This window comes from Miscanthus floridulus, chromosome 18 (genome assembly GCF_019320115.1).
Source record: "Miscanthus floridulus cultivar M001 chromosome 18, ASM1932011v1, whole genome shotgun sequence".
NCBI lineage: Eukaryota > Viridiplantae > Streptophyta > Magnoliopsida > Poales > Poaceae > Miscanthus > Miscanthus floridulus.
In genome coordinates, this window is record NC_089597.1 from 27,288,256 (window position 1) to 27,301,328 (window position 13,073).

Sequence of the window (13,073 nt, forward strand, 5' to 3'; positions counted from 1 at the left end):
GAAAACACACGAGGGACGGAGCCGCACCAAAGTGGATAGAGAAAAATGCTTCTAGATGGTGAAAGGAGCAAGAGCCGTTTTCTACCATCCAAGGCGAAGCCGTGTTTTTAGTGCTCCGTATGGACACCAAATGTGTCATAAGTGTTTTTATGTCTGTCTAATATGATTAATATCATTAACTATACATATCACATTTTCCCTAGTATGCTGAAAAGTTGTGTATCTTTGTAATAAAGCCAAAAAACAAACTACATTCATAGTGACACCATACACATTTTCAATTTGAGACATCATGGTTTTATCATCCTCATTAGTAGCCCACACACGCGATTTTTTCTGAGAGGGGGGTGGGGGGCAAAACACTTGATTTTTTGGCCATTGATCTGAGGCATCCCACGACATACTACATATGTCATTCCAAACTCACATATTCTTCCTCATTGTTCTTTTTTTCCTCGCTACTTCCTCTTTTCAGCCACCACTCATTCACGGTGTTCGTGCCCTCGCCCTGCCCTCCTCCTCGGCTCCCTGCCACTGCCCACCGCTGCCGTGCTAACTCGGCACATCGGGCTATCACTGTGATGCTCCTACCCTTGCTCTGCCAATCGCCTTCTCTACTGCCCAGTCGGCAGTGCCACTACCATCTTGACCACGCTGCCCCTGTGTCGTCACCACGGCTGGTCCACCTTGCCGCAGTACCGCCCACATATCTTCCCTTCTAAGTTCGTGGGATAGATGTATGAACCTTAACTCGCCGAAGACGAAGAAGATGACACAAGGAAGGTGCTAAGCCAGGTATGTGATCGGTAAAAATAAATCAAGCGTTGATGAAGAGTAAAACACTCTAGTGTAGTATAGGTACAGCATTTCTCCAAATAAACACTTTGCGATTTTTTTGTTGCAAAGTTTCACTTAAATCTGCTGGACCCACGAGCGCAACCGACACGATAACTACACTGCACTGCCACCACAGGCCATAGGCCCACACTGGTGTGCCCCTTGCAAATATCCCGTCCGCGTCTCCGTCACGTCTTCTAGTAAACGCCGTTACCCTAGCTAATTATCCCCTCCCCGTCGCTATCCACCCCATCGCGTTGCCGGATCGAGCTCGGCTCTCTCGAACCTTGCTTCGCCGCACGGCACCAAAAGCACGGCCGCGCCCTCATCCCCTCCACACGTTTCCGCCTCCCGATCCACAGCCGCCGTAGGCCGCCGCCGACACAGCTCCCCCGGCGGCGCAGTGCACATCGCGAGCCGCGCGGCACAGCCGCTCTTGTTGTCCTCCGTGGTAAGGGCTGGTGTCTTGCCTTCTGATCGGCTCTCTTATGCCCGCGCGTCGCCTGTGTGATCTGAATGTTTGGTTGGTGCGGTGCGGACAGGGGTGCGGTGCGACGCGGCGGCGGGATGGCGGCGAGCGCGCGGGACAGCGTGGATGCGGCGGAGCGAGTCGTGGATGATCACGACGCATGGGTGTCGGACGGCGAGATGGACGTGGAGATGGATGTGGAAGTCGAGTTCCAAGACCTCGACGCCGACCGGAGGGACGGCGGCGCGGATGGTGATGATGAGTACTTGCTGGTGCGTATGACCTTTTCCTTGGTGCTCCTGCCGTGGGCGTCGAGTGCTTTTGTTGCTGTCGAACTCGCAAATCTGAGGTGGCCGACGCGTGATGGCTCCGGTGGTACTCTCGATTGCTTGCCTAAGGTTCCTGCCGGTTTTTTATTCACATGCGAAAGTCGAGCTTGAGATCGTTCATGGCTCGGTGGGTAGCATGGTGCGGTACATGTCTATGCTAGATCATTAAAATTGCTCATGGACATAGATGGATCTTCATGTGTACTAGGTTTCTATTCTATCTGGAATATAAGTTTATATTGCTATAATTTAAGCTAAGTTTTATGGTGTAGGTGTGATGTTATTGATGGGGTGAACCAGGTGGTAAAGTATATGCGGAAAACCATTTGAAAAACAAGAAGGCAATTGTTTTGTTAGGGTAGTGTAGAAATGTTAATTTGCAGAAATTAAGCAAACTGGAGAATATAAAGCAGCAGCAGTAGTATGTTTTTTTCAACTAAGTTTCAAAACGCATGCCGAATTGCGAGGAAACATTAGCAAAGTGATAGACAAAACGTGAAACTCTAATTTTCTGGCTAAGTTGTGGTGTTGATTCAGGGAGACTTGATGTCAACGGGGCTTGTGGAGCAGATTTGTTTTGGCCAATCATGTAGGTCTAGAATGCTATGTCTTTTCTTTTCTTGTGCTTATCTTCAGCCAATAATGATTTGGTTTACCAGGTCGCTTTCGTACTAAGCATTTGTTGCATAATTTTCTATGCCCAACATGGCACGGTGTTGCAGATGCATTGTTTCATCCTTGTTTGATTGGGCTTGGACCAACGAGCTTGAAATACAGATATTCAATTAGAATATTTGACTCATGTCTTGTCCTTCTTGATTAGAGTTAATATCAATTCACCTTTTGAATTAACTACTCACTTAACTGAGGGCATGTTTTCGGCATAAGCACAAGGACCACCAGCACTTATCTACATCGGCTTAGGCAATGACCAATCATGACGTGATGATGGCCGCTGCAGCTTATCAGCGATTAAAATCTGTTTGATATTTCTTGGATTATGTCTATATTTTTTATGCCAAAACTAAGAAATGATGAATTTGATTCAAACCTTAAGATTGCTCAGACAGTGTTGTTCATTTAGTGTTTATAACTTATTCCTATTGATAATTGTCTATGTTTCTACAGCTCACTAGGATAAGGGACACGTCGGCAGCTGAAGCAAGGGCAGGAAAGGATATACAAGGTATACCATGGGAGAGGATACACATAGCCAGGCAAGATTACCGAAAAGCTAGGTTGGAACAGTATAAGAACTATGAAAATTTCCCTCAATCAGGAGAGCTCATGGATAAGGTCTTCACTACCATCTAGTCTCTTATTTCATTAAAGGTTGTTTTTATTATTCCAAATATTCATATTTCCTAATTATTTTCAAAATATTTTTCTTAGTTGTGCAAGCAAGTGGAGAAGAGCAGCAAGTATTACGAGTTTCAGCACAACACTAGATCAGTGAAGCCATCAATTCTCCATTTTCAGGTGATTTTGCATTGTGTCCTACCTTTTATTGCAAGATATGCAATAACTAACTGTACTACACTCATTGCAAAAAAAAACTAACTGTACTATATATGTGAGAAAAGGTTCTTGTGGATTGTCTATTTCGTTCTTACTTGCCAGCATTTAGAAGGCTTTCTTCACAAACTTGCAAGTTGCATGTACCACCTGTATGCAACTATCCATATTAGCAAGAAACTCAAGGAAGAAAATTAGTGTCATTTTTTTTTGAAAATAAAGGCAGGAGCTTTGCCGCTCAATTAAGAAGGAAATAGAGTTTTATTTACAATGGCACCTACGGTGCCCAATAGCACCGGTCATAGGGACAAAACACAAAGGCCACAAATCACGTACTTGTTGTTTTACCCTGCAATACACACGGCCCTACGCCTCTGAATAATATCCTCCTTTGCTAGATAGGCATCCTGATCTGCCATTTTGTGTTCATTTTCGAAAATCCTCCTGTTCCTTTCCTTCCATAGGTTCCACACAATGTAAATAAACACTCCATTAAACGTTCTGTGTTTTTGCTTCGGTATCGTGCATGCCACATTCTCCCACCAGTTGGCCAGGCATTGGGGAAAATTAGTGTCATTTTTTGTGTGGCGCTCTAATAGAACTTTTACATGAAATTATAATTCAACAATAATAACAAAGCCTTTTAGTGTAAAGTATGCTGGGGTAGGCTAGAGACAAAACCCAACAATAGCCACTAATAAAAGAGCATGATGAGAGGAATGTTAGCAAGTGAAGAACATTTATACTTGCTTTAAAACAAATGTCTTGTTAGTTATAACCAAGAAAAGAGTTAAGATGTGTTCCTTTGCATTCTCTTCTATGAAATGGAGACTAGTTAATGTGTTTGTCTGCATCATAATCTTGTCATATGACTCCCGAGGCTGAACAGTACTGACTAACTATTGCTTCTGTAGCTTAGGAATTTGCTGTGGGCAACCTCGAAGCATGATGTCTATTTTATGTCAAATTCCACAGTAAGCCACTGGTCATCATTGTCTCACAAAATATCAGAGGTTCTCGACTTCTCTGGGCATGTTGCTCCAGCGGAGGTATTCCCCTTATAGTTTCCTGCTTGCAACCTTTTGATCTAATAATCGTTTTTATTTTTTGTTGTCCTCTCTCTAAAAATCAAATAGGTCTCATTGTTAATGCAAGTTTGGTCTTCTCTTTTGTTCCTCCCCACAGAAGCATCCTGGCAGTTTACTAGAAGGTTTCTCTGGGGTTCAAGTTAGCACACTTGCTGTGAATGAGGGTTTGTTGGTAGCTGGTGGTTTTCAAGGAGAACTAATTGGCAAGGTAAGCCACCAATGAAGACTTGGTTTGGCTGTTCTGTCCACCCATAGGATCTAAGCTGTAGATGTCCATTTACTTTCAGTTTCTCTTTGTTTATTATTTTATTTGGTATTATATTACATATGATAAAGATCTAAAATGGAAGAATCTTTTTACTGCATGCACTGTATTTTTTAGATTGATGTATTCATCACCAGCGTACTTTCTTATTTGCTTCTGTAAACTTTTAGTGCTGTGAGAATAAGCAATTCATTGAAAGCACTGCTTGCATGCTCACCACCTTTTTTTATGTTGTTACAGGATTTGGAAGGCCGCAATGTAAAATTCTGTGCAAGGACAACTTTGAGTGACAATGCTATAACAAACGCCATAGATATACACAGATCGACAAGGTGAGAAACTAACTTTTCAGAACCTACTTGAAGATGTACATTGTCATTAAAATCTAAAGGTCTCCAAATTGCTTTGCAGTGGAAGCTTGCGCATTACCGTATCTAATAACGACTGCGGTGTTCGTGAATATGATATGGAGAGATTTCAGCTCTTGAACCACTACCGTTATAACTGGCCGGTTAATGTAAGTTCTACCTCATTAGGATTCAATGTACTGTTTTGGTTGTTTCATCCGTATTTGACATTCACTGCTTGCTTCCGTAACAACAGCACACATCCGTGAGCCCGGATAAGAAACTTTTGGCTGTGGTTGGAGATGATCGGGATGCTCTTCTTGTGGATTCACGAAATGGAAAGGTATTTTTTTTTGCTTATTCTTTCAGGCTTTTTTGGTTTATTAATTTGGGCTTTTGTGGCTTAATTCACAACTTATTACTATTACTGCCATTCTTTCGTTACATCAATATTGCGAGGTTCTTTATCAAAATATATATATATTGACATTGTAACATCTATTGGCCATGACCTTTTTTTTTTAAATGTTCCTCAGTACAGTATGGCATCTGTTTAGGGCCTGTTTTGAAGTCATTTTCAAGGATCTTAGTATCAAGAAACTATAATTTTAGAAACTGGAGGTCTGCAAAGCTACATTTTAGAGAAAGAGGTCCTGAGTGGAGTTACTAATCTTTTTCTGTAAAAGGTTTTGCTCATGTCTAGTTTTACCACTGTAACAGCAAGAGATACTTTGGAGCTTTACAATCGTGTTTTGTTACTAACTGAACAGACATGGGAAGTGAAATGCGGAATTGATGTGTTTTGCAGGTAACCTCTACCCTAGTTGGCCATCTGGACTACTCATTTGCTACGGCATGGCACCCGGATAGCCGGACCTTTGCGACCGGGAACCAGGACAAAACCTGCCGCATCTGGGACACCCGCAACTTGTCGACCTCGCTTGCGGTATTGCGGGGCAACATCGGCGCGATCCGGTGCATTCGCTACTCCTCCGATGGTCGGTTCCTGGTGTTCTCGGAGCCTGCCGACTTTGTTCATGTGTACAACGTGGCTGCAGACTACAAGAAACGGCAGGAGATCGACTTCTTTGGTGAGGTATCTGGGATCACGCTCAGCCCGGACGACGAGTCCCTGTTCGTCGGAGTGTGTGACCGTGTCTATGCCAGCCTGTTGCAGTACAGGATGATCCATGCATTCGACTATCTTGACTCGTATGTGTGAAGAATGGAGCTTTGGTGTTGTGCTGGGTACTGGCTGAAGGTCACTTGCTCTCGGTGACGGTTCTGGTGCGCGTTTCAGGGAATGTATCTGCCTGCTGTTGTGCGCTAGTTCATTGCGAATGATGGTTCGTTGGGACTCGACGTCAGCGAATCTGCCGTGTAAATAGTTTAGCAATTGAAGCGTAGTGCTGTGGACCAATACCGTCTGAACATATGAGCAGAGTACTGTATGTTTGCGTTGTTAGTTCCAGACTCCAGAATACAAATAGTTTTGGACCAAATTTCTAAAGCCTGTGTACTGTGGAACACTGGAACACATGAAGGGCTAGTTTGGCTTCAATTGTATTCACTTTGATCTCCATTAGAGTGGATTAAGGTAGAAATTAGTCAATTTTGCATTTGAATCCACTTCGATACGTGATTGAGATGGACACGAGTAGTCAACATCTGTTGTTATTATTAAGAGCATGTTTAGTAGGGTTTTTTTCCCTAGCTTTACAAAGCTGTTTTTCTAGCTTCTAGTAAATAGGACATAATGAAATAATTTTTCTCTAGAAGCTATTCTTGAGCTTCCTCCATAGGCACAGTTTTTCAGGTGCTGGATGAATCTGAAAATATTACCTTCTTCCAGCTCTCTCATTGCTACCTTCCTCTGTTTTACAAATGTTTTTGTTTGAAAATAGCTTTACTTCACTAGTGAAACTGCTTTATGAAACTAAACAAAAAAACTTCACTAGTGAAGTTGAGCTATACCAAACAGACCCTAAATTTACGGGATATAGCTTGAGTACTACTCATTTTGTTCCAAATTAAAGTATTGTTTTTTAGATATATGTAGTAAAAAAATAAATCTAAATATAATATATATTTAGATGTATAGAAAAAATTATGTATCTAAAAAAAAGACAATAATTTATAATGCTTATAATTACAAATAGTGAGGATATCATATCATATACTTCCTCTGTTTCAAATTATATATTGTTCTACAGTAAAATTTATATATCTAGACTTCCTTTGTTTTAAATTATAAATTAGCAAAGTTCGAATGACTTAGAATTTGGGACTAAAGAAATATACTAAATAAATGCGCTACGGGCTATGGTGGATCTAATCAAATCGATTTAATGTTATAGAAGAGAGGGGAACTTTTTAGGACAAAATTAATACTCCAATATTTTAGTTTGAAGATTATGAGAAGGCTGGGTTTTCATGAAAGATGGATAAGACTGATTATGACATGTATTACAACAGTCACTTATCACATACGGGTGAATGGTGGTTTGACTGAACAAATCATTCCTTCAAGGGGTCTACGGCAGGGGATCCAATTTCCCCGTATTTATTTTTGCTGTGTGCGGAAGGTTTTTCATCCTTGCTAAATGATGCGGAGATGAATGGAAGAATTCAGGGGGTCTCGATATGTGCAGGAGCTCCTAGCATAACTCACATTTTGTTTGCAGATGATTCGTTGCTTCTCTTAAAAGCAAATGATGGGAATGCAACACATCTGCGACATGTTCTACAAATTTATGAGATATGCTTGGGGCAGAAAATTAACAAAGAGAAATCCTTTATTGTGTCTAGTAAGAACACCCAGCCACAGGCAAAAAGGAGATTCATGGAAATTCTTGATCTTACACAAGAGTCAATGAATGAAAGGTACTTGGGTTTGCCGGTATATATGGGGAGATCAAAGGCAAGTGTGTTTGGATATTTAAAGGAGAGTCTGGAAAAGAATACAGGGGTGGAAGGAAAAGTTGCTATCAAAGGCCGGCAAAGAAACTTTGATCAAGGGAGTGGCACAATCAATTCCCTCATATGCCATGTCATGTTTCGATCTTACTAAGTCTCTTTGTGATGACATGGGCAAAATGACATGTAGATACTGGTGGGCGCAACAAGATAAGGAGAATAAAATGCACTGGGTCTCTTGGGAGAAAATGTGTAGAAGGAAGGAGGAAGGTGGACTTGGCTATAGAGACCTTCATCTTTTCAATTTGGCGATGTTAGCACGGCAGGGTCGGAGAATTTTGCAAAATCCTGATTCATTATGTGCGCAGCTGTTGAGAGCAAAGTATGGCACAAATGGCTCCTTGATGCAGGCTAGTGAAGGACCGGGTATATCCTATACTTGGCGTAGTATTGTCCGTGGACTCCAAGCGTTGCAAAAGGGACTGATTTGGCGGATTGGAGATGGAATGCAAATTAAGATTTGGGGAAGATCCATGGATATCAAATGGGATCACCAGGAGGCCGATTACACCTAGGGGTTATACAGTATTGACCCGGGTTGCAGACTTGCTGCATCCGGACACGGGGAGATGGGATGAAGACCTGGTGCGTGATGTATTCTGGGAGGAGGACGTGCGATATATATTAGCAACACCAACCGATCCAGACCATGATGATGTTTTAGCTTGACATTTTGACAATAAAGGGCAGTTTTCGGTGAAGTCTGCCTATCATGTCTTGGATGACGAGAAGAACCGGGAGAAAACTCGACAGCAAGGAGGGGGGAGTAGCAGCGGCAATCTGGGAACAAGAGAAACACCATTTGGCGCAAAATTTGGAAACTTCCATGCCAGCCCAAAGTGCGACATTTCCTTTGGAGACTAGCGCGGAATAGCCTTGCACTAAAGATGAATATCTAGAGAAGGGGTGTGAAACTCGACACAAGATGTCCGGTGTGTCATCGATTGGATGAAGATGGGCATTGTTTTCTAAAAAAAAAATACTCCAATATTTTTTTAAAGGAAAGGTGTGTGTGTCAAGATGTCAACCGTTGATTCGATGTTTAACTGCTTTGAAAGGAGAAGTGTGTGTGAAGATCTCAACCGTTGATTCGACGCAACTGCCGCACTTAACCAATCTTGCCGCCACCGCAGACGGGCGCTTGTGCTCGGAATCTCATCCAGTCCATTCGGCTTTCGGCCACACCGCCGCGAGGTCGGCCTCACGGCTAACACAAAAATCTCAGCTCACCGCTGTAGTTCACGGCGGCAGCAAAGCTCGCTCCAATTTCGAGCTCGCCAATGGCCACTGGGCCAGTGACCGCTCCCTCCTCCATGGCGGTCCCCTCCGCGCGCCGTAACCTGGCGCTCCTACCAACAGTCTCCGCGGCTCGCGAGCCGCCGCGCGCGTGGGCAGCGGCTGGTGCGGAGGGGAGGTCGCGGAGAGGGAAGGAGGCGGAGGCGGCGGACGAGGAGGAAGCGGAGAGGCGGCGGAAGGAGGAGGTGAACCGGAAGATCGCGTCCCGGAAGGCGCTGTCCATCATCCTCCGGCGCGAGGCCACCAAAGCGGTCCTCGACAAGCGCAAGCCCGGCAAGGGCACGCGCCGCCTCCTCCCCGGCACCGTCCTTGAGGCCCTGCACGACCGCGTCGCCGCCCTCCGATGGGACTCCGCCCTCAAGGTCCTGCTCCCTTCGACCCCCCAAACCACCTCTCCATTGCAGTCGCACCACAACTTCTTATCCGGATGAAACGACGCTTAATCCTGCCGCGTCCACTGCCGCGCAGGTGTTCGAGCTGATGCGGGACCAGGTGTGGTACAGGCCTTGCATCGGCATCTACATCAAACTTATAACCATGCTTGGCAAGTGCAAGCAGCCGGAGAAGGCGCACGAGCTCTTCCAGGCGATGATCGATGAGGGCTGCGCGCCCAACCTCGAGTCCTACACCGCCCTAGTCTCCGCGTATAGCAGGAGCGGCCGATTCCGTGAGGCATTCGACCTACTTGATCGGATGAAGGACACCCCGGGTTGCCAGCCTGATGTGCAGACGTACTCGATTCTCATCAAGTCATGCTTACACGCTTATGATTTTGAGAAGGTGAAGAGTTTGCTGACTGATATGGCACGGGCGGGCATCTGGCCTAACACCGTCACCTATAATACATTGATTGATGCCTATGGGAAAGCAGGAAGGTAACTGACCGCAAGAACCTAGTAATGATTGATCATATATTTGGTAATAAATGCTGTCTTAAAATTCTACTAGCTCTAAAGGGATGCACCATGTTTACCTGAAACCTAGTTAACAAGTTACCATCTCAGAGTTTGAAGTAGTTTTACCATTCATTGAATTTTGTAGTCACCCAAGTCTTTAGTTATTCATGGTTAGGTTCCATGGAATGTAGTTCATGAAATGCTCTTTCATTTTTTTTTACCAAAGCATTCTGAAAATTCTCTTGTACTCTGTTCTTAATAATGAGCCTGATTGTTGTTAAAAGAAAAAAAAATCTTTTTTTTTTTTTGGTAAGAAGTTACTGCAGTTCCTCCTTCCTAGTAGATGCACTGATAATACAGCTGAACCTTGAATTTTGAGAAGTGCCCTTGGTTGCATTTGTTTAGCCGTCCAAATCTATCATTATATCCAGTTATTCCTGAATTGGGTTCTATGAAATAGAGCTCAGCTAATGCTATTTTATTTTAAGGTTTGCTGAGATGGAATCAACTCTTCTGACGATGTTGTCACAAAATTGCAAGCCTGATGTGTGGACAATGAATTCTACTCTCAGAGCTTTTGGCAGTAGTGGTCAGATTGAGACAATGGAAAGCTGCTATGAGAAGTTCCAGGCCTCTGGTATTGTCCCAAACATTAAGACCTACAATATCTTACTCGATTCCTATGGTAAAGCCAAAATGTATGAGAAGATGGGAGCTGTGATGGAGTACATGCAGAAGTATTACTATTCTTGGACAATAGTTACTTACAATGTAGTGATTGATGCATTTGGAAGGGCCGGAGACCTTGAGCAGATGGAATACATATTTAGGCTAATGAAATCTGAGCGTATAAAACCCAATTGTGTTACACTCTGTTCAGTGGTTAGAGCATATGGAAGAGCTGGGGAACTTAAGAAAATAAAGACAGTGTTGAGAATTGTTGAGAATTCTGACATAACATTGGATATTGTGTTCTTCAACTGTTTGGTGGATGCATATGGGAGGGTGGGGTGCTTGGCAGAGATGTGGGATGTTCTTGATTTGATGAAGGAGCACAGATGCAAACCAGACAAGGTAACATGCACTACCATGATCAAATGGTTTCTCATCAAAGGAATCAACGATCATCGTGTTCAGTATCTACGTGATCTTAAAGATGGGCGTGCAACAGATGATACATAGGAGTGAACATAAAAGCAACTCATGGAGTAGTGACTTTTGTCTGCATTTTTTTAAGGAAGTGGAATTGATCTTTTTGAGCCTCCGTTTACATACATGCAACGATCCCACATTCCCACCTGCCCTACGATATCATGAATTACTGACTTGAATGCTACTGAACCAAACATTACTCGGATATCATGAGTCACACTGCTCACTAACTTGGGTGCTGCTAAATCAAACATTCTTATTGTATGCCCCATGATGATGTATGAGAAGCACATGGAAAATTAATTTTGCAATTTCAGTAGCACAGAGCTACATGGGGATATCTCAAAAAAGCTACTAATGGTTAGGGCATCTCATGAATGAATAGTTTCTGGAGAAGATAGAAGCAAGTTTTGGTGATTGACGAATAATGAACAATATTGGAATATAAAGATGATCTTGGGAAAAGTGACACGTTTTAGAAGCAGAGGGGACAAGAGATTCTGGTGAAATTGATCAGATTCTGCTAGCTGTTTTGACTTGATGTATGGACGCAACTGTACATGACTTGTACTGTTGACTAGTGCAAAGACGTTTTAGTGTTTCATCTGTCAATTCTAGGAAATTGCATTAATCTAGGTGATTCTTTGGTATGTCACCTAACATTTTCTATCAGCGTCATGCAAAGAAAGAGAATATTACTGGCCGGAGGAATTCTTCTGAAAGGAGATTCTCCTTGACCCTGTGACTTCAAAGGCTTTGTAGTTGGAGCTACTTTCTGGAGCACCCTTTCTTTTGGCTTGAATAACTGCTCAATTATTTGATGCCTTCAAAGTTCAAATAAGTCTATAACTCAGCACTCTATTGCTTCTTAATGGTCATACCAATCAGTGGTTGTTCTATTAATACAGTTACAGATTTAGTCATGAAAAAGAAAATGTTAGTATTACAGAATTTATGGTATTGTACATGATCTCTACTCCCATTTTGATGGTGTTGTTCCATACATGTGAATGAATGGTGCAGAGGAGTTGGTCTCAGCTTGTATCATATTGTGGAAGTATAAAAGCTAATAGATGTGATAATGTGAAGTTTTTGTAGAGCAAGCTGTCCATAATGAAATTGTATTCCATGTTTTTTTGAACTAGGAAAAACAGCAGGAGAGGCCCCCACTGTTAGATTTTATTAAGACACAAAAACAACCACTGCACAAAACAAAAAGAAACCTCCATTAAAACCTGAGCAAGGCTAAAAAAGGTAGAAAAGCAAAGAACCACTATACACAAGAATCAACCCAGGAGAGAAAAACAGATTGTTTGTTTTCAGAAATCCTATACGCTTGTAGTCGAGCTTCATCTTTGAGAGACCTTCTCCAGGAAGAGAAGGATGGAGGTCCTTTGTTAAAAATAGAGTTATTGCGCTGCTTCCAGATTTGCCATGCAGAGATAATGAACACTTCCATGAAGAAAGGATATGGAAAAGCTTGTTTCGCTTGTATCATCATTTAAAAGAAGTCTGTCGTAAGATTCCACTGAATGCCAAGGTTCTGCCAACAGCTGAAAGGACAAGTGAAGAAGAGGTGAAAGGCCGTTTCTTCAGCATTCATATTGCAAAGGACATAAATGTAGTTGTTGCCTTTCAGCTTAGTGCTTTTTCCTCATAAGAATGCTCCTTGTGTTGAGCCTATCCATCATTAAGAGCCATGTGAAAACTCTTAGTTTGTTGCAACATTTGGACTTCCAAATCCACATGAAGGGAGCAGTAGGGGACACATTCTTGTACGGGAAGTTGTAGACTTTAGAAGAAGTGTATGTGCTAGTTCCCCATATAGGCCCCGTTCGCTGGTCTGAAACTTGACTGAAGCTGGCTGAAAAATACTGTTCTGGCTGAATTGTTGTGAGAGAAA

At 42.9% G+C, this 13,073-nt stretch overlaps 2 protein-coding genes across 2 annotated transcripts; both read left to right on the forward strand.

The window, feature by feature from the left end:
* The first annotated feature begins 1,065 nt into the window (after nt 1-1,065).
* On the forward strand, nt 1,066-6,462 carry LOC136520741 (uncharacterized WD repeat-containing protein C2A9.03-like). Its single transcript, XM_066514389.1, has 10 exons — nt 1,066-1,288; nt 1,380-1,578; nt 2,764-2,931; nt 3,028-3,114; nt 4,065-4,199; nt 4,336-4,446; nt 4,744-4,835; nt 4,915-5,020; nt 5,107-5,193; nt 5,659-6,462. Exons 2-10 carry the CDS (start codon nt 1,405-1,407, stop codon nt 6,070-6,072), a joined length of 1,374 nt encoding a protein of 457 aa, XP_066370486.1. The 5' UTR covers nt 1,066-1,288; nt 1,380-1,404; the 3' UTR covers nt 6,073-6,462.
* Nucleotides 6,463-7,230: 768 nt separating this feature from the next.
* Nucleotides 7,231-12,685, forward strand: LOC136522664 (pentatricopeptide repeat-containing protein At5g48730, chloroplastic-like). The gene is made up of 3 exons (XM_066516473.1): nt 7,231-9,484; nt 9,591-9,997; nt 10,507-12,685. The coding sequence occupies exons 1-3, from the start codon at nt 9,107-9,109 to the stop codon at nt 11,198-11,200; spliced, it is 1,479 nt and encodes a 492-aa protein (XP_066372570.1). The 5' UTR covers nt 7,231-9,106; the 3' UTR covers nt 11,201-12,685.
* The last annotated feature ends 388 nt before the right edge of the window (nt 12,686-13,073 follow it).